General features: G+C 49.9%; 3 protein-coding genes across 9 annotated transcripts in view; all 3 read right to left on the reverse strand.

The window, feature by feature from the left end:
* Positions 1-14: 14 nt before the first annotated feature.
* LRRC15 (leucine rich repeat containing 15) lies at positions 15-8,895 on the reverse strand. Its single transcript, XM_018913331.3, has 4 exons — positions 8,769-8,895; positions 5,448-7,192; positions 2,730-2,915; positions 15-1,847 (listed from the first exon to the last, which is right to left on the reverse strand). The coding sequence occupies exons 2-4, from the start codon at positions 7,185-7,187 to the stop codon at positions 222-224; spliced, it is 3,552 nt and encodes a 1,183-aa protein (XP_018768876.3). The 5' UTR covers positions 7,188-7,192; positions 8,769-8,895; the 3' UTR covers positions 15-221.
* Positions 8,896-15,759: 6,864 nt separating this feature from the next.
* Positions 15,760-24,670, reverse strand: GP5 (glycoprotein V platelet). 2 transcript variants are annotated; one of them, XM_030227318.2, is made up of 3 exons: positions 24,523-24,670; positions 21,864-22,048; positions 15,760-18,875 (listed from the first exon to the last, which is right to left on the reverse strand). In XM_030227318.2, the coding sequence occupies exon 3, from the start codon at positions 18,847-18,849 to the stop codon at positions 16,927-16,929; it is 1,923 nt and encodes a 640-aa protein (XP_030083178.1). In that variant the 5' UTR covers positions 18,850-18,875; positions 21,864-22,048; positions 24,523-24,670; the 3' UTR covers positions 15,760-16,926. The 2 variants fall into 2 exon arrangements, with proteins under 2 accessions (XP_030083178.1, XP_050833910.1); XM_050977953.1 differs by having other exon boundaries at positions 21,303-22,048.
* The window catches only part of ATP13A3 (ATPase 13A3), a 55,572-nt gene continuing 50,441 nt past the window's right edge, over positions 22,581-27,711 (reverse strand). For all 6 annotated transcript variants that reach the window (XM_050977951.1, XM_030227313.2, XM_050977952.1 and 3 more), the window contains one exon: positions 22,581-27,129. In XM_050977951.1, the coding sequence (XP_050833908.1) occupies positions 26,932-27,129 (198 nt within the window). In that variant the 3' untranslated portion in view covers positions 22,581-26,931. The remainder of the gene's footprint in view (positions 27,130-27,711) is intronic.

Here is a 27,711-nt window from a genome sequence, read left to right on the forward strand (position 1 = left end):
TCTGCAATGGGAACTAGTAGCACAGAAATAATAGGCAAATTTTAATTATATTTGAAATACACAGGAAACACATAGCTGAGAGGATAAATAGCCCCAAGCCAGCTGTTGTGGAGAGCTCGGGGACAGCTGGGGAAAAGCGGTAGCAGAGATAGAGGGAGAGCTGTTTGTTTCCCAGGCTGGTTCAGAGGTTGCCGGAGCAGAAGCAAACGCCTGCCCAAGTTCTAGGGCACCTCGGGCAGACCTGGTTGAGTGACCTCGTTCCCTCTCTGTGCTGTGACAAGGACGCTGACCTGCAGCGTGCCGCAGCGGGAGCGCAGCACCCATGCCCGCCGGTAGGCTGGCCCCAAGCCTGGCTCCTGCCCGGGAGGAGGGAGGCGCAGGCTCAGCTGCTGGCACCGTGTGGCATTGCAGGCCACGCTTACCGTGCCCTCGGGGTTGGTGTAGGTGCACTGCCCCGGAACATCGGTGTCCCAGCCCTCCTCCGAGGGGACATCGTCTGCTCCCGGGCACTGCAGCTGCCCGCGAGAGACCTTCAGCAGGGACTGGCCCTGGAGAGCAGCTGGATTGGCACAGAAGGCTTGGCCGTGGATGAGGGGCTCAGCAAAGCTCTGGAGCCAGTGCAGGAGGTAGGAGAGGTGACAGTCACAGAACCAGGGGTTGTCAGCCAGACCCACACGCACCAGTTCATCGTTGGCATCGAAGAGCCCCGGGGGCAGGCGGGCCAGGCGGTTGTGGTCCAGCACCAGGGCGGCGAGGAGGGGCAGCCCAGCCAGCAGCCCCGCCGGCAGTCTGGAGAGGTTGTTGTGGCTCAGCCGGAGCTCTCTCAGCCCTTCCAGACCCTGGAAAGCCCCAGTGGACAGGTGATCTATGGCATTGTGTGAGAGCTCCAGTGTTTCCAGCACTGACAGGTTAGCAAAGAGCTCCTGGGGCAGTGTCTCCAGCTGGTTGCGAGCCAGTGAGAGGTGGAGGAGGCCAGGGGTGCCAGTGAACAGGATGGCAGGCACGGTGGCCAGGTTGTTGCCCTCCAGGCTGAGGACAGTGAGGTTGAGGAGACCCATGAAGATGTCAGGGGCCAGGCTGCCCAGGGCATTGTGCTGCAAATGCAGCCGCCGCAGCGCCCCCAGCCCGAAGAAGACGCCCGAGGGCAGCTCCTCCAGCCGGTTGCCATCCAGGTGGAGCTCGGTTAGCTGGCCAAGTGCCCTGAAAGCACCAGGAGGCACCCGTGCCAGCAGATTGTCACTGAGCTTGAGGACACGAAGGGCGACAAGTGGGGCCAGCAGCCCATCCGGCAGCTCAGGCAGAGCATTCTGTGACAGGTCCAGGGCCCGGAGCCGCCGGAGTGGGTGGAAGATGCCAGGGGGCAGTGCCTCGATCTTGTTCCCTGACAAGCTCAGGTCCTGCAGGCGGCAAGAGGCAGTGAAGAGCCCCGGCTGCAGGGTGCGGATGGCGTTGGCACTGAGGGAGAGCTTGCTGAGGCTGGTCAGCCCTGCCAGCATCCCAGGGCTGACAGCTGACAAGGAGTTGCCTGACACCTCCAGCTCAGTGAGGCTGGACAGCCCCTGAAAGGCACCAGCCTGCAGCTCCTGGATGTTGTTATTGATGAAGACCAGCTTGGTGAGCGTGGAGCTGGAGCCCAAGTCCCCGCTGCGGATGCTGCTCAGGGCTGTCTCCACAAAGAAGAGGTGGGTGGCACTTCCTGGCAGGCCCTCTGGGATCTCCCGTACCCTTTCGTTTGAGCAGAAGACTTTGGAGGTGTCATAGCACTGGCAGGCTGGGGGGCAGGATGGGGACAGTGCCCCCACCAGCAGGGACCCCAGCCCCAGCAGCACATAGATCAGCAGCCTGCACTGGAGAAGGAACCAAGCCTTACCATGTGTACCCACAGGCAGGCACTGCTGGGGAAAGGGCTTCTGCAGCCAGAAATGCAGCAGGATCAACCTCTGAGACACCACCGGCATAGGCAGCTGCCCTGGCCATGGGGATCCCTCCAGCTCCTGCTGCCAGCACCTCCCCAGCACTCCCCATGCAGGAATGGGGAGCACTTCCCTCCCAACTGTCTGCCCAGGGTTTTTATTCTGTGCCCCAGCCCACTCTGTGACAGCAGGGGTGATGCCACCCTCACCAAAGGTGGTGAGCAGCCACAGCCTGCAGAGCAGCTGCTGAGATGGGACCTGTGTGGGTCTGTGGAGGTCTTCGGGGAAACCTGTACCATCATCAGATGTCTTCACAGGCACAAAGCCAGGTTTTAGGGCAGGAGAATCTGTGAAACACCGGGCTGTGCTGAGCACACTGGGTGATGGGGACAGCCCTGCAGGGCTGCTCTGAGCTCAGTGGCAATAGCTGTGTGCTCCACCACTTGTATTTCTAGTTTTCTGTCAGGTACTTCTTTTCCCAGAGGGAATCAGAGCAGCATCAACATGCTGGAGGGATATTCAGCCTGTCCAAATGCCTATTCCCAGCCCACAGAAGCTCTTTTTGAGGCGGTGGCTCCTAGACTTCTGCCAGTCCCTCCCTAGTTGGGATAAATGCCAGTGCTGCCTCGTGATGGGGGATATTGCCCACCCCAGAGCAAGGCCCACCTACAGACACCCCACATCAGTGGAGCTCCCCTGGACTTACACTGGGCTTGGCATTTCCTTTCCTCCCTCTTGCTTGTGCTCACAGAGCCAACAGTGGCTCCCACCCATCCCAGGCCCCCAGACTACCCAAGCAGTGTGGGCACCACTTACCAAGTGTAGCATCACAGGGACGGTCGCCAAACCTGTGGCAGATGTGCAGGGATGCTGCTTGCTGGGACGGGACAGTGTTTTCTGGGGCAGATGGGAAGCCAGGAAAGCCAGGGACAAGCTGTTCCTGCTGGGGCGGAGCTGCCCCTCACTGTTATCTGCAACAACAACCCGTGTCCTTGGAGCACTCTGAAAAATAACCCGGCCTCCGGGGCACTGGAGGTGAGGCCAGAGGCAGTTGCCTGTGAGCATCCTGGCAAGGAAGTGGGGTTCTGGCCCCGGACATCCACTGGGGCAGGGATGGTGGCAGGGTGCTGCTGTCACAGGTGGCTCCAGTCCCACACCAAGGTCAGCATACTTGCTTCCAGAAGCCCCCTAAGAGAGCCCCAGAACTTTATTAAATCTCACTGGGAAATGGTGCTCAAAATATCTCTGCCATGAGAGAAGTGACCAGGTGCAGCTTATCAAGGCAGATGAAGGCTGTACATGAGGTTAGAGGTCTTTTCCAACCTTATGATTCTTTGGGGATGGGACCACTGTGGGACCATCATGGTGGTCACCAGGGGTTTTGCATCCCAGCCAGCAGTCGGATGGCGGAGGATCCATGGATCAGCTGAACTCCCTAGGAGTTTCAGCCTGCCTGGAGGAGCAGCCCACACTACCACAAAAGCTGCATTGCAAGGGCCTGTGTTGGCACAGGCTGGGCTGGCAGCAGCCACGGAGACACCCCCAGGGGCAGGAGGAGGGATACTTCACTGCACTCACTCAGTCTCATGGAGCAGATGGTGACACATGGAAAAACACAGCTGACACAATTCTGTGGCAGCCAGCTCTGAAGGGAGCCAAGCAAGCTTCCCACCACCCCAGCAGAGGACTGTGCTGGAGACAGTCAGTGTCTCCATCAAGAAGCTTGCTGAGGTCTCAGCTTACTGTCCAAAAGCCCACCCACTGCTGTTGTATGCTTAGCCCTCCTTGGTCTATCATCCCAGGCTTGAGTCCAGGGACCAGCAAGGGTTCTGCAAACAGCCCACAACCCTCTCCCAGCCTCACCAACTCGTACAGGCTTTTCCTCAACACTGAAAAAATCTCTGAGGAGTGGAAATCAAGTGCAGCCCCTGGCCCCACCTGCTGGGCCATTCCCCTGCTGCCCACCATAAAGGAGCAAATAAACAGCTCTTGGCACTTGGAGTGGACAGTGGCACTTTAATGAGAAGGTCACACATCAGCACTCAACAGCCCCGTGACACAGTCATGAGTCTCCTGTAACCATGCAGGACTTGGCCCAGAGGGGTGACCCCTCACATGCACCAGCATGGAACTGCTTGTACCAGCACTGGCTGCTGAGGTGCTGTGAGCAGCCAGCGCTGCAGGTGGAACACTGCTGCTGTGGGACAAGCACCTTGTCCCACAGCAGCAGTCCTCAGGCAGCCTGGTGCCACTGCAGCACACATGGAGATGAGCTCAATTGCTCAAAATCAAGGTTGTGCTACAGCTGAAGGGCAGCTGGATACAGGGGGATGGCATGGCACCCATTTGCAAACTGCAGAGCAGCCAGCACTCTGTGCTGCTAGCATCCCCCCTGGCCAAGGGCTGCCATCAAGCAGGGGCACTGGGCACACACAGGAGGGCGCTCAGGAGAGTAAGAAGAAGATGAAGAAGCTTTGTCAAGCAGAGCAGGACCAGGTTGCTCACTAGCTGGTGGAGGGTGTTAAGGAAATGAGGACCAGGAATGGGGTGGAGTAGAAGCAGCCCCAACACGCTCCAGCAGTCCAGGAACACGAGCACAGGAGCTTCTCCCAGCCGCTGCAGACACTTCACACCCATTGTCCCACTCCTCTACCCTCAGAGTGCAGCCCCCTGGCACCCTGTGGGGCTGAGGCAGGGAGCTGCAGACAGGGGCACAGCCACAGCAGGGTCAGCACCAGCATGCAGTGAGGGCTGGGGGGCTGCTCCTGCCCATCCCCAATGCCAGCACACTGTCCCATGGCTCTCCTGGCTGGAGGAGCACAAGGGAAGGAAGCAGATGCCAGGAGCAGGAGAGGATGCTGGCTGTGCTCTGGCCTGCCCTGCCTGCAGGCAGGGAGGGCAACTGGGACGCAGCTGAGACACTCAGGGTGTGCCAGCCTGGAGCCCTGCGGGGAGCCCTGCCCAGGCACCAGCGAGTGACAGAGCAGCAGAGGACGTGCAGCTCCCCTGGGGCAAAGGGGCTCCTGGCCCAGCATGATGGCTCACGCTGCCTGCCCAGGCAGGGACAAGGGGGCAGGCATGGCGGGGGTAGAAGGCGGGGAAGAGGGGCTGGGCAGGGCTGAGGGTAGCAGGCAGCATGAGGGCAGCAGCACAGCAGGGAAGGAGGCAGGGCAGAGGATGGGGAAGTCCTATTATCTGGGGTAAAGCACCATCATGGCCGGTGAGCTGTGGCTCCTGGCTCGAGGGGTCTCTGCATCCCACACCTCAGCTGCTGGACCCGGGCAGGGAATGAGCACAGAGGCTGCGCTGGAGGCAGGAAGGGCTGGGGACAGTGGGCAGCCATGGGAGGTCACTCAGTGGGGAGGACCTGCTGCAGAGCAGGGCCAAGGCAAAGCAGAGCAGGACAGTGGTACACACAGTGCACACGGTGATGTTGTCCCATCCCAGTCAGCAAGGGCAGCTGATGCAGAGCCACTGTCATGTCCTTTGACCCCACAAGCACCTCTGCCCTCAGGGTCTGCCAGATACTCAGGCTTCATTTGGAGCTTTCATCCTCATGAGCACAACGTGGCTCTTCTTCCTACAGCCATAGACCACCAGTGCCACCAGAGCAGCCAGCAGGGCCACACACACCAGCACAATGACTGCTACCACCACCCCACTCTGCAGGCGTGTCAGCCCCCATTGCCCCCTCTCTTCCTCCTCCTTCTTCTCCTCCTCATCCTCCTGTGGAGAGGCTGGCAGCCCTGTGGTGGGCTCCATTGAGGCATCTTCTGCTGCTGAGGCATCATCTGATGCTGCCTCAGAGGTGTCAGCAGGGAGCAGAGTACTGGGATGAGGAGCAGCCGTGGGGGACTGGGGGTCGATGAACTGGTCCTGTGGCAGCCCGGCGATGGGGATGCCCTGCAGGGAGGGAGGCTGGGCACACAGTGGGGGTATCTCACCCACCTTGTGAGGGTTCTCCTCCAGCCAGCCCTGCAGGGGCAGGATGCCCTTGTCACAGCGCCAGGAGTTGTTGTGCAGCCTCACCTCTCGCAGGGCAGTCAGCGGGGAGAAGATGCCGGCAGGCAGGTACTCCAGGGCATTGGAGTGCAGCTGCAGGTGCCGCAGCCCAGGGGTGGCTCTGAAGAGGCCCCGTGGCAGTGCCTGCAGCTGGTTGTGGTGCAGAGAGATGTTCTGCAGCTTGGGCATCCCCTCCAGTGCCCGGGCATCCAGACGGCGCAGGGCATTCGAGTGCAGCGACAGCTCCAGAAGCTCCCCCAAGCCCTGGAAAGCCCCCGGTGGCACCGACCGCAGCCGGTTCTTGCTGAGAACCAGGAGCTGCAGCTGGGTCAGGTTGCTGAAGACGGCAGTAGGGAGGGTGGAAAGCTCATTCTCGTAAAGCCAGAGCTCCTGCAGGTTGGGCGTGGGCCCAAAGGCACTGGGGGAGATGTCCCGCAGGCGGTTGACATGCAGGGTGATCTTGGCGAGAGCATGCAGGGGCAAGAAGACGCCGCTCGGCAGAGTGGTGAGGAAGTTGTTGGACAGGTAGAGCTTCTGCAGGTTGGTGTTGTGCACAAAGAGCTCCGGGGACAGAGTCTCCAGCTGGTTCTGGTGCAGCCCCAGCTCCTGCAGCTCCGGCAGCCCATCAAAGGTGCCCACTGAGATGTGCCGGAGCCGGTTCTCGTAGAGCCGCAGCACCTGCAGCCGTGCCAGCCGCTCAAAGGCTCGGGGCGGCAGGCGGTCAATGTTGTTCCTGGCCAGGTTGAGCTTGGTGAGGCTGGTCAGCTGGTCAAACACCCCCTCCTGCAGCTCCTTCAGGTTGTTCCCGTGCAGCTGTAGCTCCTTGAGGTTGCTCAGATGGGCAAAGTGGGAAGGCTCGACCTGGAGGATCTGGTTGCTGGAGAGAAGCAGAGACTCCAGCTTGTCCAGAGGCTCAAAGACCTGCACAGGGAGCTCCTGCAGCTTGTTGCTGGCCAGGCTGAGGTAGCGCAGGTCAGGCAGGTCCTGGAAGGCCCCAGGGCTGATGCGTGACAGGAGGTTCTTCTCGACGCGCAGCCCAATCAGCAGGGAGGCGTTGCCGAAGGCGGCGTCGCCCAGCTCGGTGATGCGCGTGTTGATGATCTGCAGGGTCATGGCGTTGGCAGGGATGGGGCTGGGGACCACGCTGATGTCGGCACCAAAGCACTCCACCTGGGCACTGCGGACACACTGGCACTGCTCTGGGCACTGGCTGCTGGCCAGCTGGATTCCCACCAGCAGCAGCAGCCACCGCTGCCAGCCTCCCTGCTCCATTGGGCCTGCAGAAAAAACAAAGAAGGGGGGTTGAACCCTGGGGGTTCCCAGCTCCCAGAGGCACTGCAAGGGATGGGTGTTGCTTTACCCCTGGAAAAGGCACCGAGGCTGTGGCCATCCTGCTCCCAGCATGGCAACGAGGCAGAAAAGGGCAGACAAGGAAGGCTTGGGGCAGGCAAGGCTTGAGTCAGCCCTGGCAGGAGCTCAGAGCAAGACAGAGCTGGAGGCCACAGTGCCTGGCTGCCATACCACAGCTATTAGTGGCATCCCTGGCGTCCCAGCTCTCTGGGCTCTTCTGGCAGCCAGGAGTGTGGTTTCCTGTTTTACAGAGTGTGGCGAGTTGCTGCCAGCAACACTGGCCTCCCAGCACCACCAAAGAGCCCAGAGCTTCACCAGAGCTGGCTCGTGGCACCTGCAGAGGGTCCCAGCATTGCCCCAGTGCCCCCAGCACCCTCTGAGCTCTGAGCTCCTGTTGCAAATCCAAGAGCAGTGCCTAGGGATGCTTTAGCCCCAGTCCTGCAGGAGTGTGGGTGAACAGGACCCTTGCCAGCTCTCCAGCACAGGCTGGGTACAGGCTGGCCCTGTTCCCCCATCCCTAGCAGGAGGTCTCAGCCTGGCCTGTTTTTGCCATGAGTGGAGTGTCTGATGTGGGCACGTGCATGCAGGCTGGTCCCAGGGGTGGTGCCCAGCAAAGCTCTCCATTACCCCTGAGCACAGACACCATGGACACCCTCTCCTCTCTCCTCTGACCTGTGAGCTTCCTCCCTCCCTAGATTAAAGCAGCAGCCTTATGCCAGGCTGGCATGGAGCAGCCCCCCATTAACACTTCATGTGGCACAAGGGAGGGAGAAAACCTGCAGCTCCTGCTCTGAGCCCTGCTCAGCCAGACAGGCGACTCAGGCAGCACAGGGGTCTGGCCACAGTGCCCCAGCTGGCACCCAAGGTACTGGGGCACAGCCCCTGCCCTCCTCCCTGCCCTCCCCTCAGGGAACACTCTTGCTCTCAGGCAGGGAGGGAAGGGCCCTCCACAAGCCAGCATGGTTTATGTTTCCCATATGGAAACAATCTGCATCCAAGAACAGCTATGTTTATAGCAAGACATTTATAAACTTCCCCAAAAGCTCAGCACATCAAAAGCCCTGCTGATGTCACTCCCTGGTAAGGCAGCACTGAGAGCACACACACTGCAGTAACCTTCAGGAAAGGCAGCTGGAAACAATTGATATCTCTTTTTCTTCTAGGGATAAAAAACTTACAGACCAAGAGGCAGAACATTCTCTGTTGCTCAGTCCCTCAGCATCCCCCTGCTCCTAACATCAGCCCCTCCAAAATATTACTTTGCCCCCTTTCATTTTCTCTGTTCATCATTGTCTGGGATACATTGCCTATGTAACTTTTTCAGCTCCCACAGTATCTACGTGGTCTCACTTTTTCAAGAACCCTTGCAAGATAAACATCTCCATCAAATGAAAAAATGCTAAATGTGCAGATCCCACCACTCCACCACCACCCCTCAGAGCAGCCCTGGCAGTCCCTGGAATCTGTGTCCACTCAGAAGGGCAGCAGGAGAAGGAGACTTACCCGAGTGTCCTGCAGCCACGAGCACCGAGTGAGCACAGCTCCGTGCTGGCAGGAGAGCAGAGTGTGGTTCATTCTTCCCCTCCCAGTATATAACCCGTCCAAATCAATGAATCAGCACAGGGGCAGTGGCGGGGTTAGGGAAAGCGCTGGAGCAGAGCTGCTTCCAACTCCTATTTCCTCAGCAGAGCAAGCATTTCAAGGATCAGTTTTGGGTTTTCCCCTCCTGAACCCCAGTGCTCTTGTAAGAAGACAAGCAGAGGGCCCTGTGAACATGCTGCTCAGGTCAGCCAGTGCCCAGGCAGTGGCTTGGCCCTCAGAGTCCCCCTGGTCCCCAGTACACAGCCACTGACCCATGGGGGCAGACAAGCAAAGCCGGACCCCTGGGCATGAAACCCTGTCCTTCCCTGGCATGAGTCCATACCAGGGCTGCTCATGGCACTACCTTGGCACAGGCACAGCTCTTGTTTCCCCATCTATGGCTCTTGTGTCAGGACCTCGGGCTGTGCCCCAGCCTAGGGCCACCAGTGCAGGCAGACCCCTGGCACACTGCCCCTGCCCAGGTCACAGCTCTCATTCCCCCCACAGCCACAGATGCCAAGGGGCCACAAACCCATGAGCACCCACTCCAGGCTCTGTCCTGTGGGCACCACAACCAGCACTGCCAGGAAGCAAGAACTGTGCCAGGGTCAGCAGCTGTGTGGGTGCCAGCCATGGACCAGGCCACTTCAAAGAGCCCTCAGTAAGCCAGAGCATTGCCCACAAGCCATGAGGAACACCTTGGCACCGAGGAACTCCCACTGCAGCCATCCCTGGAACCCCAGAGCAGCACAAGCTGTCTCCCAGTGGCTGCCCCTGATCTGCCCCCTCAGCAGTCCTGATGCAGAGGTGATGGAGCCTGGTACCCAGGGGTGTTTGGAAAGTATCCATCAGCTTGTTCAGGGGCACCTGCTGCCAGCCCTCCCCTGCTCCTCCAGCACACAGGGGTGCACTGGGGTGCCCTTGGGTCCCATCACCCAGCCCAGGTCTCCCCACCTGGCCCACCTCCTCCGGGCAGTCCCAGTCCAACAGCTGCTGGGAACGGATATTCGGGAGGAAGGAGGTGAGGAGAGTCAGTGCATGTGGCCCCTTTGGGCTTCCTGGAGAGACACTGTGGTCCCTTGGTCAGCATGGGGCAGCTGGAACTTCCCTGCCTGCCTCTAATCCCACCCCACCCATGCCTCTGCCGTTGCAGCAACCTCTGCTCAGGTTCCGGTGGCACCGAAGGAACAGCAAGGGGCTGCTGCTGGGGAAGGGAGGAAATGTGTCATGCTGTGAGGGCTGGGAGCCTGCAGGGCAGTGGAAGGGACAGCTGCCCTGTTCAGAGAGGGGACCAGACCAGGACAAACAGCAAACTGCAGGGATGGAGAGCAGAGTTCCCAGACAGTCTCAAAGGAAGGAGACAGGGATCGTGGGAACGTGGTAGGGAGTGGGACCTCAGCTGGAGGACACAGCCACCATGATGTCACATTGCACGAGAGGCCATCTGCCATAGGACATGCTGGATGGCCACAGACCCCTCTGGCTGGAAAGTGGGTGAAACAACCCCGACCACGCTTCCTGCCTGCTCTGTGGCAATACCCAGGCATTTGGGCACAAAGAATAGGCATTTTGAAAACACCACCCAACAAGTGCTCTAGTTCATACTCTAGTGACACAACAGTTTCCCAGAACCACACTTCCCAAAACAGTCTCCCCACTTCTGTGACAGCACTGCAGCTGGAGGTCAGGCACTGGGCTTGGGAGCTGCCTGCTCCCTGCAGCCCTGACACAAGAGCTGGGCTCTCACAGCCTTATCACAGCCTTATCATGGCTCTGTCTGCCCACTGCCAGTGCTGCTGGGCTTCTGCCTGCTCTGACTCACCCAGAAGCTCACAGCTTTTCAGCCAGGCAGCACAGAAACCAAACCTCAGCACTTCAGATAAATCATTGCCCCAAGCCCAGCTCATCCCAGGAATGTCAGAGTCACCTTCTTCCAAGCAGTGCTGCCCCAGGGCAGACAGGGATGCAGTGATGGGTACCTCAAACACCCTGCCCCAAGTGGGGGGGGGCGGGGGGGGGGAGGTATCAGATTATGGTCCCTACCACAATGCAAAATTTCAGAGCAGTCCAGGTAACAGCCCTGACAAAAACCTCTCTGCCTCTACCCAGGCCTCAGGAAACTGCCTCTGGCTTCTGGCCAGAAAAGATGACTGTTTTCAAGACATCGCTAAAAATAAAGCAGGGCTGAGTAACAAATGGCACACGCCCGTGAGCCACTTCTGCAGCCACTCCCAGAGGTGAGCACATGGGGGGTTGCCCCAGGCTACTTACAGGGGAGAGGAACAGAGGGTGTGAGAGCTCGGGACAGCAGCATGGACCCACCCCACACATTTGGAGGGGAGAGGCAGCTCCTGAGACATCAAACAGATGTGATTGAGGGTGAGATGAGCATTTTGCAGGGAGAGGCTGTTCCACATAGCCAGGAACTCACACAGTGCTGGAGGGAGTGGGTCCATGCTGCAGGAAAGCCCCAGATTCAGCATTGCCTGGGGACCTTTCCCACCTCCAGCTGCACCAGCCCCTTGACCAAGCCCTGGACAGTGTGGAATCACTGGCTGCTGCCAGCCACTGCTGTATCCCTGTGCTTTCAAGGAGATGATGGAGCCCCAGAACAGCAGTGTCACATATTGCTGTAGCTGCCTGCCTTGCTACAGGACAGCAGGACAGTCCCGTGTCTGTCCATATTGGCACATCTCCAGCACATCCCTACGGCCAGGGTGGCGGATGCAGCAAAGCTGAGTGGCTCTGAATCACCAAGGGACTTGAGACTGCATGGAAAAACTCATGTAATCGCTAAAATTAGCAGTTTGTGGGCTTGGCTGGGAGAGCACATTGTTCATCTGCCAAGCGGCTGAGCATGCTCCCCCACGCCATGCAGACTCTGCTCCCCCCTCAGCCCCTAGTCCTCCACTCCTGCCTGAACTGGCACCCTGGGCAGGGTGAGCCCTCCCCATGGCCTGCAGGGCAGTGCTGGGACCCCTCCAGTTACCCTGTGCTGCTGCAAAGTGCCCACCCTGCTGTGATCCCCCCAGCCCGGTGGCCCCCGGTACACACAGAGACCAGCTGGTCCCAGGCACCAGGCCAAGCACTGCTGAAGCGGAGGAGGAGGGTGGAGGGCTGGGCTGGGGCCACAGAGGGAGTCCTGCCTGTGTTCCAGCACAGGGGAACACCTCTGGGCCTGAGCCCTGCAGCAGGACCCACAGGCTCACACCACAGCTGAGAGGTGAAGGAAGAGACATTGGTCCCTCAGGGACTGGGTGCTGGGGCCACCTCCACCCTTAGAAAAGCACCAGCAGCCCCTGCCTCACCACGGGCCCACCCCAGTCCTTTGAGGAGCCCAAATGAGAGAGCTCCTCCACAGGCCCAGTGATCCAGCCCTGGTGACATTTTCCCAGCCTCCTTGTGGAATGCAGGGCCAGGGCTGCCTCACTGCTCATGCCATCATCTGCCCCAAGGGACAAGGACATGCCCTGCCTTCCCTGGGAAGGGAAAACTCTGGGAGGGAGCAGCAGCAGCTTTGGTGAGCAGGGATGGCCATCAGGCTGACCTCCATCCAAGCACCAGCCCCAGGCCCACCACAACCCTCTTGGAGCTCAAGGAAAATGGCATTTAGGATCTCAGGCTCCAGTGGGGTTAGCCCCAGCAGCAGAATCGTCTCCTCCAGCCCCGGCCCGAGCCATAGCAGCAGCAGCAGCAGCAGGGCTTGGCCCCGGCTCGGGGCAGCGCTAGGCTGGAAGGAATGCGGGGCCGCGGCCAGCTCCGCCCGCAGGGCTAATCCGAAGCGGAAGGAGCTTGTCCGACTGCTGTGAGGGGGGGAAGGACCAGCTGGAGCGGGAGACCATGGCATGGGGCTCATGCACTGAGAAATGTTCCCTGGATCAGCTCCATCTCTGTAAAGCTACCTCTGGCACCACAAAGTTCCCCGGGGACCTCTCCCCAACACACGAAGGGGGAAGGGGGCCTCATTTCTTCCCAGGAGAAGCCAGCAGAGCAGTGAACAGCAGAGTGCAGAGCTGCTGCCAGCCATCGCTGGCTCTCTGCCCTGAGCTTTCTCCATACACAGAGACACAAAGGCACAGCTGGAAGTCTGGCATGCCAGTCCTACAGCAGCAATTGCTGAGCCCAGTGGTGGATGGTGCTGGAACAGAAGCTCCCAGCCTGTAGTGAACTGGGACTCACCCCCTTGGCCCAAGTAAAAGACTATACCAGGGCATATCCACCCACTAACACCCACAGGTGGGTATATACCCAGATTTTGGCTACAAAAATGGAGGCATAACACCTCCCTAGTTTGCCACTCCCTAGCTGGGACAAAGCAGGAGCTTCAGGCCTTCTGCTCACCGTGAGTCTGTTAACTCTCATGGCCTTGTCCATTGGGAACAGGAACGTGCCTTGGGCTGTGTCTCCTCCCAGCTCTTCTGACATCCCTAGGAAATGCTCCGATATCAGGGCTGCCAAATCAGCAGCCCTAAGCAAGCCCTGCTGGTTGGAGGCCTAGAGGAGACACAGCCAATGCTCCAAAATGTCAGGCAGAGGCTCCCAGGGCTCCTGCCTTGCAGCCAGCAGCTGCATGCACTCCTGAACCACAGAGCACTGCTGGGGGCCTGCTCCAAGCACATGTCTCTTTGACATCAGGACAGGGAAGATCTGAAGTGCAGGCTCTGATCTTGCTCCTGTGCATTGAAGGACTGAACTGCATTCACAGCCAGCTGCCCAAGCTCACTGCCCTCTGCAAGCAGTGACAAGGGCCCTCCTGCAGTTCCTGGTCTCAGGAGGCAAAGGTGGTGGGATGGAAAGGACCAGGACACCAGGGACACCAGGAAAGGATGTGTGTGCTGATGGCTTGGAAATGCTTGCTGCAGTGTCTGTGAAACAGGCAGAGCTGCCAGTGTTGGTGGCAGCAGTTCGTTCAACTGTGCCTCAGCAACTTGTACTTTGGGGACTCTCTAGATTCAAATCTCAGCAAGCAAAGGAGAATGACATTTGTGGTGACATCAAGCTGGAAACACAATGAATAGTCCCATGGCTTGGCACAGGGTAGGTCAGAGCTCCCACTGCTCCAGGATTTCCTCAACAGAGCGAACAGGAGCAACTGCTACAGCAGCAAGCATTTGAAGGGACAGAGTGAGCTCTGACTGGGCTGGCACAGCCGGCCTGGTGGTGAGGTACCAAAGCACTCCCAGCCAGCATGTGGTCTTGGAAGCAGGTCCTTGACCTGGAGGTCTGGATATTGTGCAGGACTGTTAACCATGACTCTGCACCCCCCTCAGGGGCCAAGAGAGCAGAACCAACCCCTTCAGCCACTGTATGCAGATGTGCTTTGCATTCACCTCTTCCCCAATATCAGGGACCCGCTGAATCAGAGATAGGTTCCTCCAGTTTCTTACCTCCAGCCTACTGTATTCCCTTCCAGCCTGGTGGCAAAGGCTGGGCAGTAGATGATGCAAGCGTGGGCTGCAGGGACTGAGAAAATCCTTGCACACAAGGGAACAGTGCTTTGAGGCCTTCCTCCTGCCACAGCTGCATCGTGCTGACCTGGACAACTATCCCTTCTGCAGGAAAAACAGAAATGGGGTATGCACAAGGATGTCCTTGGATTTCTTAGGCCAGGGAGTTTTTCAGGAAGGGCTGAGCTCCCAGGGGCAAGAAACAATGAATCACAGGCAGCTCAAAACAGTACACCTCATAGGAAAGTTAGTAAACAGCCCCAGGCACTCACTCATTGCTCCAGCCTTTTGTTGTCTGATGACTTCACTTCCCCCGTCTGGCTCAAGCGTGGGGAAAGCCCGATGACAGCGTGTGAAGAGGAATCATCCTGGGAAGAGGAATCATCCTGTCCCAGCACTTGACTGTACGCAGCTCTGTGCCAGAGCTGGAGCTCAGGGACTGCAGCAGGAGCCAAGGAGCAGTGTAGGGGCCCAGCTGGCTGCACTGCAGGGCCGGGGCAGCCAGAGGAGAGCTCAGAAAGGCGGCAGCTAGTGCTGCCCTGCTGCCCTCGGGTTGGACAGCAAGGTGTCATACCCATACCATGGGCAAACAGGTGCTTTTCCTCAGAAATCAGACACTGTGCATGCAGGTGCCGAGAGCACACTTCCATCACTGATCCCCAGCCTGGTTTGTCGAAGTCAGAGTCTCCTCACTTGTCCTGATTATCCTGACCTGCCTGCTGCGAGCAGCTTGCCTGCGTGGCACCGTGCAACAGCACTGGGGCTGGCACAGCACTGAGTGGTTATTACAGCTGTCCAACCAAGAACCTAAATTTGCAACAACTCTCTCTTCTTAAATACTACATTCAACCACCCAGAACCACCACTGAGAAAGCTTACTGTTGGTTTTGTGCTTCTCTCAATTATATTGCAGTAAATATTCTGGAGCATCTGTTTATGACTACCGTCACAGCTTGCTTTGCACCACTTGCAGTGACTTGCATTTCTGCTTCTTTAGAGATAGCTCTAACTCCCATTTAGCCAGGTTTGCTAAATTTTGTTAAACCTCACCAGCAAGACAATGATTATTTAACACTATAGAAGCACATTCTCTCTTTTCAAAGAGGAATTTAGGCCCAGCAGCAGAGCACCCTGAAGAAAAGAAGTCACAGTTTATTCTCACTGCCTAGAGTAGCACACAGCAGGGAACCAACCAAAACCAACCTGTAGGAAATGCAAGTTTTCTTCACCTCAAGTCTGTTATGCATTTAAAGGCCATGCAGGAAAGTCCCTCATAGTGAGAAAGTCACTAAGGTTACAAAATGACTCCTAGAGTAGAGGCTCTCTGGCCCAAGAAGCCAGGGATTCACACCCAGAGGTTTTTAAGCACATCAGAGCTTTTACAAGCAAACTAAGTCCCATAATGTAGATAAAAGATGATAGTTAAATCCAAGAGCTACTAAAGCACAGGCAGTCTGACAGCCACCAGTCTACCCATGAACTAAAATATTCATACAATTCAAAATATTCATAAAATGTTGTATAAAGACCAAAATCCACACTGTTGCCTAGTAGTTGCCTTTGCACATCAACACTTGAAAGGACTGGAGGTCAGGGAATAGCAGGATGGAATAAGGTAAAAAATCGTGAGACTGAAAATGTCTCCAAGTTGATGAAGTTGTGTATGTTCCCCAGCCAACTTCAAAATGGAGGGGACACTGTGGCCCTCAGTTCAGCTGCCCCTCAGCTGCATGCTGCTGTTTTGCTAGCCAAGCCCAGGAGAGACCATTCTTTTCTCTCCCAACTCAGTCAAGATCAGTTCTCAAACCAGTTCATCCCTGTGGAGCCCCTCCTCAGTGCTGGGCATCCACCTGGTACTCTGGTTTCAAGATTCCCTGCATCATGCAGCCAGGAACACCTTGTTTTTTCAGACCACTGGCCAAAGTTTAAGGATGAAAGTGTTTACTTAAAATTTAGAATTGTAGGAACTTTACAAAGGTTCCAGAAAACCTCCAATCAAACAATAAAACACATCAAGATCGTCCTCTGCTGTTAGCTTTAATTGGTATCCCTTCCTTGTGCCACATCCTGGAAAGGGACTGAGGACAGAAAGCAGAAGTTAAGACACTTGCACCACACCATTCTGCACACATCCTCATTGTTTAAAGGTCCTTCCCAGCATCTCCTCCCAAAACCACCATTTTTTTTCTCAGTAAGGAGACAAAAGATTGCAGGCAGTAGAGGAAATAATATTATTGAAGTTCTTTGGGCGATCTCTAAAGCACAGAGAGTTCCTCCATTGATGGGACTCCATCTGAGCAGTGAACACTCAGCAGGCAACAGTCTCTGGCAGAGGACAGGGCAGCACTCCAAGGCAGGAAACCCACAGCACACATGTAGAGGTGACCACAGTACTTCCATCTTGCCCTCTGGGTTCATGCACTAAGTGCTGTAGCAATTTACAGTGATTACAGCCACTCTTGGCAAATGATGCAAGGTGCATAAGACTCATTTCCATTATGTTATAAAGACAAGATCCTTATGGTCTTTGCTATGAAGATCTGTAATCCACATCTCAATCAAGTATTAACTGCTCAAATGTTCAAAAAAGCATCCAAAGCAATACTTCCAGTTCTTCATTAGGCTAGATTTCTCTATCTTCTTAATATTCTTCTCAGAACTACAGGCTGAGCAGGAATATTTCTGGAGAGCAAGAGCTGCCTGGTGTTACCCATCACATATAGACTGAGCACAATGACTACAGTCTGGAGTGTTAAAATCAAACTGTGAACACACAAGAACAGCTGGCAGTAAGTAAAATTAAAATAGGGTTTAGCACTGCTGTGGGCTGGAAACTCATTCCACCAGACAAGAGTAGTTAAATCTGTCCTTCTAACACTGCTGGTTCGTGCTATGATGCTGGGAGAAGTTTGGACTGGAACATCTGAGAAATGTAGCCCAGGTTGTCCAACATCTTCAACGTGGGAGGAGGTAAAACCTGGAGTTGCAGAAGGAATTGACGTGGGTGTGCTGGTGATTTCCATGTCAGACTGCACTGTTACAGCAGTCCCCTGAGATGATGTGAAGTGCTCTGTCACAGGAGATGTCAAAGTTTGGGAATAAGCTGAGCTGCACGTCTGATAGGTCATAGCTGTGGTTGGCAGGCACTCTGGGTCATCGATGCTTAGAGACACAAGAGAAATATTCTGCAGTGCCACTGGGCTGTGGCACATCAGAGATGGCACATTTTTAACTATTGCTGTGCTCTTTTGGAGCCATTCTCGAAACCCAAGAATTTGGCAATCACATTTCCAAGGGTTGTCGTCAAGGACAACTTCTTCCAGCTCAGGTAAAGCAGTAAAGAAGTCTGCAGGAAGAGACTGCAGGTTAGTACTATTCAGGTAAACTTTCTGGAGGTGCTTGAGATTATGAAAGAGGTTTCTAGGAAGAACCTCAAGCTTTGTATCAAAGAGGGAAATGTTCTGCAGTTTCTGAAGGCTCAGAAAGATTCCCTCTGGCAAACTGGAAATATTACTTGTATGGAGAGAAAGGCCCCGCAGTTCATTCAGGCCACTGAATACATTCCTAGGAAGAACCGTAAGCTCTGGGTTAAAACTCAGCACAAGAAGCTCTAAATTTGTCAAGTTACTGAACACAAAATCTGGTATTGTTGAGAGCTTTGTGTGATACAGCCATAGGCTACCAAGAAGCCTCATCTCTCCAAACAGTACTTCTGGAAGAGACTTCAGTGGGTTCCTGTACAAGGTCAGTTTAGACAGCTCATGCAAGTGCAAAAAAAGCCCAGAAGGCAAAACCTGAAGCCTGTTTCTGGAGAGTGTCAGCGTTCTTAGTTTGCGAAGACAATGAAATGTGTCAGCGGCAATGGAATGGATATTATTGGAATGCAGGAAAAGCTCCTGCAGCTCCTTTAGGCTATCAAACACACCAGACTCTATTGAAGACAGCCTATTAATATACAGCATCAGCCTCTCAAGCCTGGCTAATGCACTAAATATATTTCTAGGCAGTGCTGCTAAGTAATTTCTTGACAAGTTCAGTATTCTGAGTTTGGCAAGTTTCTTCATCATGCCACTGGGAATTGCTGTTAGCTGGTTTTTGTTCAAGTAAAGCTCCTGCAAACTAGCCAGTTTATCAAACAGATTTTCCTCAATAGATTTCAACCTGTTACTTTCAATGATCAATTGCTGAAGCTGTACCATGTCATCAAATACTTCTGGGGGAAGTTCAACCAGCTTATTATCTAGCAGTTTGAGGACTTTTAGCCTTCCCAAGCCTTTAAAAGCTGATGGTGAAACCAGAGCAATGTTGTTTGAAGACAGGATGAGATGCTGCAGTTCCGCCATCCTAGCAAAACCATCCTGCAAGTATGATATGTTAGCGTTTGTTATGTGAATTTCTGTCATGTTGCAAGGCAGATTTAACAATTCCAGGTCTTTTATGTGGGGGCCAGAGCAATAAATTGCATTTTTTGAAGAGCAGTCACACTTCTCAGGACAAATGGATGCATCCAACTGGAAGAAAAGCTTGATCATCACTGACAAACGAAACACCAACATCCTTGCTGAAGTGCCAGAAACATTAGCTGTTACAAGAGATAAGAGAGAATCAGGATTTCATAATAGGTAATTTAGCAGCTCACAAAGATGTGTGATTATATCATAAACCAGCAAATGTGTGCAAAATTTCCCTTGCCTTGAAAGCAACTTCAAAATCTCTTTTATTGTTGACTGCCAATATTTCTGAAATGCTCAGCTTACACTGAGAAGTACAGATAAATTAACTTTTGTAAATCAAGTATTCCTTGTTTGTATTTGTAACAATTAACTTTAATAAAAGCATACAAAAATCATGATGAAACACTTAAGTAGTCAAAAGACATATATTTATTTGAACAGAAAAGCATTACAGAATCACAGAAGGGTTTGGGTTGAAAGGATCATCTCTTTCCATCTGACAGGGATATCTTCCACTAGACAAGGTTTAGTATATTATACTAAATGACATGCCAAAAATATTTTCAAAAATTATCAAAAGGTCCTGCACTCACTGTGTTTTTCATTGTAAGTTATCTGAGCTTTAAAAATAAGTTTAGCCTGCAAAAATAGACAATGGAGGTAAAAAGGTTGTCCTGTACTTTAAGTGGTGAAAAGCAAAACAGCACTGTCCAGTTAAATCCTGTCTCAGCATTTTCAAGTGATGGCTTCTTGGAACAGCCCAGGAACACACAAGAAGGAACAGGCTATTTCTGACACAGCCTGAAATAACACAGAAGACCCCATACAGCACAGGGCAGTAGTGAGCCTCTGATAACCACCAAGCCTCATTTCAACAGCTTAACACAATACCAAGCTAGCAGTGGTATTAGAAGTACAGTAAAATGAGAGGAAAGAAGTGCATAAAATTAGATGGGAAGTTGTAGCAATAAAGGTACATCTGCATGAAACACGCCACAAAGTTGGAAAGTTGCATGCATTTCCAAACAAACAGGAAAGCAATCATTGTAGGTATAAATGGTAATATTTAAAAGAGCAAGTCAAACAGAAACCCACAGTCTAGAAATACTTCCTCAATGAAATCAACAAGTCCAAGTGTATCAGAAACCTGGATGTCAAGCACTGGCTGAGCAGCAGAATAAGCTGCAGCTGGGACCACTGGAATAGCTACAAAATTTCCATAGATGTAATTGGGATAGCTGACACGTCACTCCTCTGCACCAGGAACATGGAGGGAGAGGAAGGCTCCATCCCCACATACTCTTTTCAGGGGCAATCCCACAGACTGCTGGGTTCAACCCCCTTTGCTGAAAGAGAAATCAGGAAGGACAGCAGAGCTTCTCAGGCACCTGAACAGCTGACAAGAACATACCACAATGGACCCAAAACAGCTGCATGTCCAAACCAGCTACTGCATTTAAAAAAAAAAGCCAGAAGAGCAAAAGGGAGTGCTTTAAAAAAAATTAAATTTTATTCAGCTTCAGAGTACTGAAGTCTGGTAAAATGTCTAACTCTCCCTCAGAAAGGGAAGGATGTGGCATTTAGGGCTATCAACAACCAGCAACACGGTGCCACAAAACAACGTCTCAGTGGGCTTTTCACGACTCATTGAATGAGACATAGGCATCACCAAAGAACAGCACAAGATTCCACTCTTCTAAAGGTCTTTCACATGTCAAACAAGAATCTTTCAGAGAATCTCACCCTCCTAGTAATCCTCCCTACCCCAAAACTGTCATAAGCCAGTGATGCTTTTACCTCAATGGATTTGTAACTCAGCCTGTCCCTGATCCTACATATCCCCACGAGCAGAACCCTCCATCCAGAAACACTTTAAGAAATTTCTGTTTCAAGCCCTGACTTGAACCAAATGGATGGAAAAACCCCCAATTTGTTATGCTAGAAACTGCAAATGCAGGTCCCTTGGAAGGTATGACTACAGGTCACTGTAAAATCAGAAACAGACTAACACTAGACTGTAGGTTTGTGATGACTGTTTTCCTGGTCTTACAGCAAAAGATAAGAGAGTATACAAGAAGACAAGCAGATGCTCAGAAATGCTAGAAAGCACTAGTTTTGACAAACAGCAAAATGGTTTAAATTCTTTGCAAGATATGAAGGCTATAAGTGCTGCCACAAGAACTGGAAAAGCCAGTGGATCTCAAACATCTCGAGCTGCTAACCATATTAAAAAAAAAAATTAAAGATTTTAACAGTACAGAATACAGTAATACCCACAATAAAGATAATGATACATTCCCATGCCTTAAAATTCTCTCAAACCCTCATATGAGACACCTGGCATTCCAGAAAATGCACCAGCCTGGCTGGTCATTTACCAAAGTCTGGCCTACAGCCTCTTTCCCTTTCAGCCCCCCTTCCCCACCCCCCCCAGCCCCCAAATATTTCTCAAGACTACAAAAGGATGCCAGAAGTAATACATTAATACTGTTACTATATCAGAAGTCTCAAATCAGTTTTGAATTTATAGAATACTGAGCACATGTATTGCTTACCTCTTTTACTGTCTTGCAAGTTCCTTAACTCATACAAGCATGACAAAGAAATTTTGAGCTGTACCTTAGAAACTTATCTGCTGTTTAAAGGAACTTACTAGGAGCAGAGCAGGCAATCAGGCTTCACCATGACACTGCACTTTAAATGGGAAGTAAAACAGCAAAAGGCATCCTCTAGATAACACTTTCACCCATATTTGCCCAGTTATTGAGACAGGCCAAAGGACAAACAATATTTGAAGCTTCAGAGCAGATTTTTGCTTATAATTGTTCAAGCAACCAACTTCCACAGGTTGTAAGCAACTCCAAAAGTAGGGCTTGAAGCCACTCTCATAACAGGAGAAAGTTTGAAGTCGCACACCCAATAGCAGAAAACTCACTTGTAGCTTCTTTGGCAGTGACATTGAAATATGTGCTTCAGCCAACCCAAAGCAAATCCGAGTGAAGTCAGAAATCTACATTTCAATGTGAGATGGGATCAGAAATTTCAGATTTGTCACCGGTCTGCTAAATTAGGTTTTGAAGGAGTGAACACATCCACTTTAAACCAAGTGCTCCTACCTTCACAAAGCTGCTCTGACTTTTAATTTCTTGCAGGATTGGAGTCAAAGCAATTTCAGTAAGGAATGAAGGGACTTTTTACTTAATGCTTTGGCTAAGTACTCCAAGGTTGACACATTTAGTTTCTGTGTTTCCTCCAAGTCTTCTGGAGTGGCAGGCCAACAAAACCTAAAACCTGTAAGATTCTGAAAGAGAAAAGCTAAGTTGTAAAAATAGAAGCTTGAAATTGAAAGATTTTGTTTTTGTTATTAAGTAAAAAAGGTATTTCAACTATCTTGTTTTCAAGTTTAAAACAATATGCTCTGCCAATGACTGTTTCAATGGAAGGCGAGCCACAGGACAGAAAAGATGTCTTCATTTCCACATGATTTTTCTGAATATGACTGTGACAAAGGTGACAGCTCAGATCATGCCTCCCACATGTCCAAACAGAAGGAACATCTGAATAACCAGAGGTGGAAACAAACTGCTATCACATGTGCAAGGCTTTAGAATGGCTCTCCTAAGCCACCAGGAAAAGCTGCAGTCAGTGTGAATCCCCTCCGGAACACTAACACAGCAGGCACCCCTCCCACCCCCATCTGCAGAAACACGGAGGCACTGAACAACATATCCATGACATCAGAGGGAGTAAGCCTGTGCTCTTCAACAAACTTTGCATCTAATTCTATAAAAAAAATTAAAACAATTTCATGAAACTAATGAGAAGAATGAAAATATCCTTTCATTTTAATTTTATTTTCAAAGAGCTTCAGTCACAAAAATGATTTACAAGTCTATTTACAATTCTATTGTACAGTTATTTATGTATGCCTCTTGACAACAGGGTACCATTCTAGAGCAGCAATACATATTTTAAATACAAAGATGTAGTATCATTTCAGATTTAAAAATAAAAGGAAGCTGAGCTTCTAGAGAGTGCTGTAATGATGAATGTTTTAATCTGTGTTAGGCTCGAGGAATTAATGACAAACTGAGTAGTTTCTGGTTCACATAATTATTAAACAAGCTGCAGTTTGTTGAAAATAGTTTTAAAAACCTGAAGCTTTACTGTATATAAAATCAACATATTCAAGACTCTAAAAATTGTCAAAAACCCACAGCTTTCCCTTAGACATACAAAACCCTAAGTTTACAATTCAGAATTTCATGGGAGAAATCCTACAGGACTTGAGCTCTCTCATTTTGTGATGTCCAACATAAGCATTAAAAATTTGCAGCATAAAAAGGACTCCACATCTGCTTAGTATTATACTGCATATACACATATACAGTACAGGATTATTTACCCAATTTGGGATGACTGTTCAGCACAACCTTCATGAAGAAAGAAAAAAATAAATAGAATTAAAAAACCAACAACTTTTTAAAAAGTGCAACAGTAAGAGTTTCCAATTTAAAGTTCAGATGAATATGGACAGTCAGTTCTGTGGGTTTTTTCAGCCGCTTCTATTCAAGCATTATTTGCAGCATTTTCTTTTTACAGTAGATTTAGTTCTATAGTACATGAAACTAGAGTTACTGCTAATTGAATCTGAAGGGAAAGGAAGGAAAAAAACCTTAAAAATAACCCTGAGGGATATACAATTTCATGATCTTGTAATTTATTTCTAAAAAGTAACATTTATTATTTAGCAACTGCTTTTCTGGATAGACCAGTCCTTTAAGTATGTGCATAAATAATATTTAAAAATCAGTAATATTTACAAATCCTAATACATCAAAATAAAATACGTACAGATTGAAGTCTGCGTACACAAATAATTTAATAATAAATCAAACTCCTCACATAAGGCCAAAATATACAGCAGGAAGAAAATGTCTACCCAGTATCTAGTGGAGCTCACTAACTTGGTCTGTTCACCCGAATTTAGATTTCCAAGATGAACACTGAAAGAGATTTTTTTTCACTACAAAATGAATTTCATCTTAGTTCAAAACAGAAACTGAATACACTAGTGCAGATCTAGTTTGCTGCATTTCTGAAAACCAGAGAAACTAAACTGCTCAAAATGAGAAAAATTATAGGTGGTCAAATTCAGCTCTTGGGCAGGAAGGCATAAATCCCAATAATTGCAGAAAATGCAAAAGCTTATTTTGTGGCTGAACTTGCAATAACAAGATGGATTCTCAGAAAAGCTGATTTATTATTCTTGACTAAGCATCAGAGCTCAAGCATGCAACCTCAGGAACATTTACCAACCCTGAACACAGACCTGGAGGAAACAAGCTCCCATTTGCAAAACATTCAAGTTTACTACGCTCCTGAGCCATTAGTCACTCAGTTAAGTGGAGACACTTGGCAATTTCTGTTTTAGTAAGAGTTCCCCAAAATGCTCTCTGAAGACAAGCCCACCTTAATAAGCTGTTTTCCTCCTCACTTTCTAGGTAAGTCTAATAAACTAGAATAAGACTGAAAAACTAACATCAGAAACCAAACAAGCCGAGAGAAATTATCAGTCTAGGAAAGTATTAAGCAAAAGCATATAAAAGGGAAAGACACAAATATTTCCTTTCAGTCCTCATGAAACAGTAGATCTAAAATGGTCAATGAAATGGAAAACAGAAGGATAAGTCACAGCTCCAGGTCCAAGATGCATAGCTTCACAATATTTTTCAACTAAAATATTATTTTTGTTTAGATTTGAATACTACTTACGCAGCTAAGAATTATTCTTCATCAGTTATTCCATGCTACAAAGATTTTTTAAAATCAACATCGGCAGAAATTAGCCAACTGACTCAGGTTCATGACTAATTAATGTATCCAATGTTTGCAGACCCTTTAAAAGCCACCAATGTTGTTCATGTTTATGACCTTATGAAGCCAGGATAATAAGAACATTGCTCTGTTGAATGAATGTTAAGAAAACCACTTCCCCCTTTCCCCCTGCTCCACTCCTCAGAAACAAACAACAACAACAACAGAAATCAGGAAAAGAGTTGACAGCTGGACTGGAAGATAGTACACCCATATGCATACTATTTAGGAGGAGCAGTAACTTCAACAACCAAGTTCTAGGAAAAGGTCTTCCAAACCATTTAGCACCACTTTTAAATTCCCTGTTGGCACAGTATATTCAACACTGCAGAAACCACAACATGATTGACATTAACATGGTTAATCGTTGATGATTTTGAAGGTCTTTTCCAACCTTAATGATTCTGTGAGCAGCAGGGCACACTGTCCATACTGTCTTACAGAACAGCACAAGGGAATTAGGCCTGATCTGAAAAATTCTGCTTATTAAAACAAGGCTGGAATGGAATTGTCTCCACAGGAATTTAAAAGAAGAAAACAAAACAAGACAACCCAGAGGAAAAAAAAAAAAAAAAAAAAAAAAAAAAGGAAAGGAAAGGAAAAAAAAGGAAAAAAAAGAAAAAAAAAATCCCTAACATCAAAACCTCCAATTTCATCATCAGAATATACGCACTTCAAAACAATCCCAGCCGGCCAGTGCATCTGGGGCCCTCATTCCACAACTACTCTAAAGGATCCCAGTTCCTTCTCTAAAGGATCTCTACAGAATCATGACTCCTTCAGACCCCAGATCTCCTCCCAAAGCTTGGTGGTGTCTGGACCAGTAAATTGCCCCTGGTCAAAAATAGACTGATCAAGACTGAATATTTATCATCTTCCCAAAGACACTAAGGAAGACTTTTCCAAACATTTACAAAATTGACAATGGTTTCGAGATAAGTAATTTGTAGTTAAAAAAGAAAAACAACAAAAAGTTTTAAGCCTTGCAAGTCAAAGTGCTGTCTGCCTCTACTTCTCTGTAGACCTATTTTTCTAGTGGTCTTGTGTTCTGATTCTGCCTCATGGCAAAATGATGTATGGCTACCCCTAGTGCTGAAGCAGCATTAGTGGTGATACAAGATTTTTTTCATTTTTTTTTTTTTTAATAAATAAAATCTGCATAAGCCTTACAGTTCTGCAGCAAGACAGACTTTAGCTCAATTTTCTCTTAATTTTGTTTTGTGCAGCTACATGTAGCACTTAAGACACCGGCAGATTCTCTGAAATGCCTGTGCTCTTCACGGGCACAAACCCCACACGTGGGCATGTGACAATACCTCCCTCCCATATCCCTTGCAGCAGTAACTCTGGCCTTACTACTTCAAGGTAAACAGGAAAATTATCTTTAGATTTACAAATAAAATATGGTCCACAAAGGGATAATCCAACCCTTCTGCTGGAAAAAGCAAGGTCTATGGAGAAATGCATAGCTAAATGTAATAAAACATGACACAGAAGAAAGTGTTTAGATTCTCCATCCTTCTTTTTCCAAAAACTTAAGAATGCAGCCAAATGGCTCCTCCCATGGAGGCCACCTAAGTCTTCCCTGTGGTTAGCTAGAAGAGAAGTCAAGAATCCACATGAAAGCAATGTGCTTATTTCTTAAGGACAGAGCATATTGCTTCTACAGCATTCCCAATTCCTGCTGTGGCAGACTAAAGAATTGAATTTAAAACCCAAACATTACACCTGGAAACATTCCTTACTAATAAGGACAAATTTCAGAGGTACACACACAAACTTTAGAACCGTTCTGAGGCACAAAACTTTTCATCAGTCAAATAAAAACCAACTAAACAAACAAAATAACCCCAACCAACCAAAAAGACAGACACAAAAAAACCCCAAATCATGACAAGGTTATTATGCACCTCTAGTACAGCCATGAAACCATCACATCATAGGGTTTACATGAACACATGCCCAGATAAGCAAGTTAGAACAACTATTAAGATACTCCAGGCAACTAATGTGAACCTGTTTTAACTGCCCTGCAGTTTAAACCTTCAAATGCATCTCATTTAGGAACAATGAAATCTGAAAGAAGGTGGAAGGATACACAATCATTTTTGTTCTGCCTAAGGTAACTTACATTTTTAAAATGTATAGCCATAGGACACCTGGCTCTGAATCTCGTATTCAGAGAGACAAAACAGTTGGAAATATCTGCATTAGAATTTGACATTTAGCACACTGCAGTTTCAAATAAAGCCTTAAAATTACATTCTTCTGAATACTACTAAAGATACATGCCACCAAGATCCACTGCTACGTTACAGTGATGATTTGATATGAACCATTTTCTTGGGATGGTACTTTTGCTTCTGTTGTTGTCCTGGGTTTTGGTGGCCATTCTGGATCAACCAGCAGTTCCTGAGCTAGGTGCATATACTTGGCTTTTGGTGTCTTCTCTCTACAACCAAACAGGGAAGAAAGGAAACAGACTCCACAGCGGTCCCCAGCCTCCTGCAGAAGTGAACAAATTTGAAAACCAGATTACCATAACAGTAACAATACAGGAAATTACTACAAGAAAAACTTATTTCAGTCTTTAATTTACTATTTCATTATCACATTGGATTGGACCTGTGGCACAGAAACTCTTCTGTTGTGTCATCTCTTCTATACTATAGTAGTAATGACATTCAAAAACATGGAGAAAAAAACCAAGTATTTCACATTGTTGTAACATCTAAGACCACCAGAAGTTTTTATGCCTATTTTATAATCATTTCAATAATCACAGATAGAACAGGGAACAATAAATTATTTTACTGTTGGAGAATAAAAGCCTTGTCTTGAAAAAGCAAATTCCTAAAATCCCAAAACACTTTAAAGTCGTGAATTGTTCAACTGAAGGCAGACAAAACTAGCAGAATTTAACTTGCTGGCATGTGAAATCTAAATACTGCAGGTATTAATAGACATTAAAAAGGACACAAATTATTAAACTTAAGACTTCCTTCCTATGTTTTCTCTCCCAGTCTTAAATGTATGTAATTATATTAGCTGGGAGGAGAAACAACAGTCCTCATTCTTGAGACTGAA

This window comes from Serinus canaria, chromosome 9 (genome assembly GCF_022539315.1).
Source record: "Serinus canaria isolate serCan28SL12 chromosome 9, serCan2020, whole genome shotgun sequence".
Lineage (NCBI taxonomy): Eukaryota > Metazoa > Chordata > Aves > Passeriformes > Fringillidae > Serinus > Serinus canaria.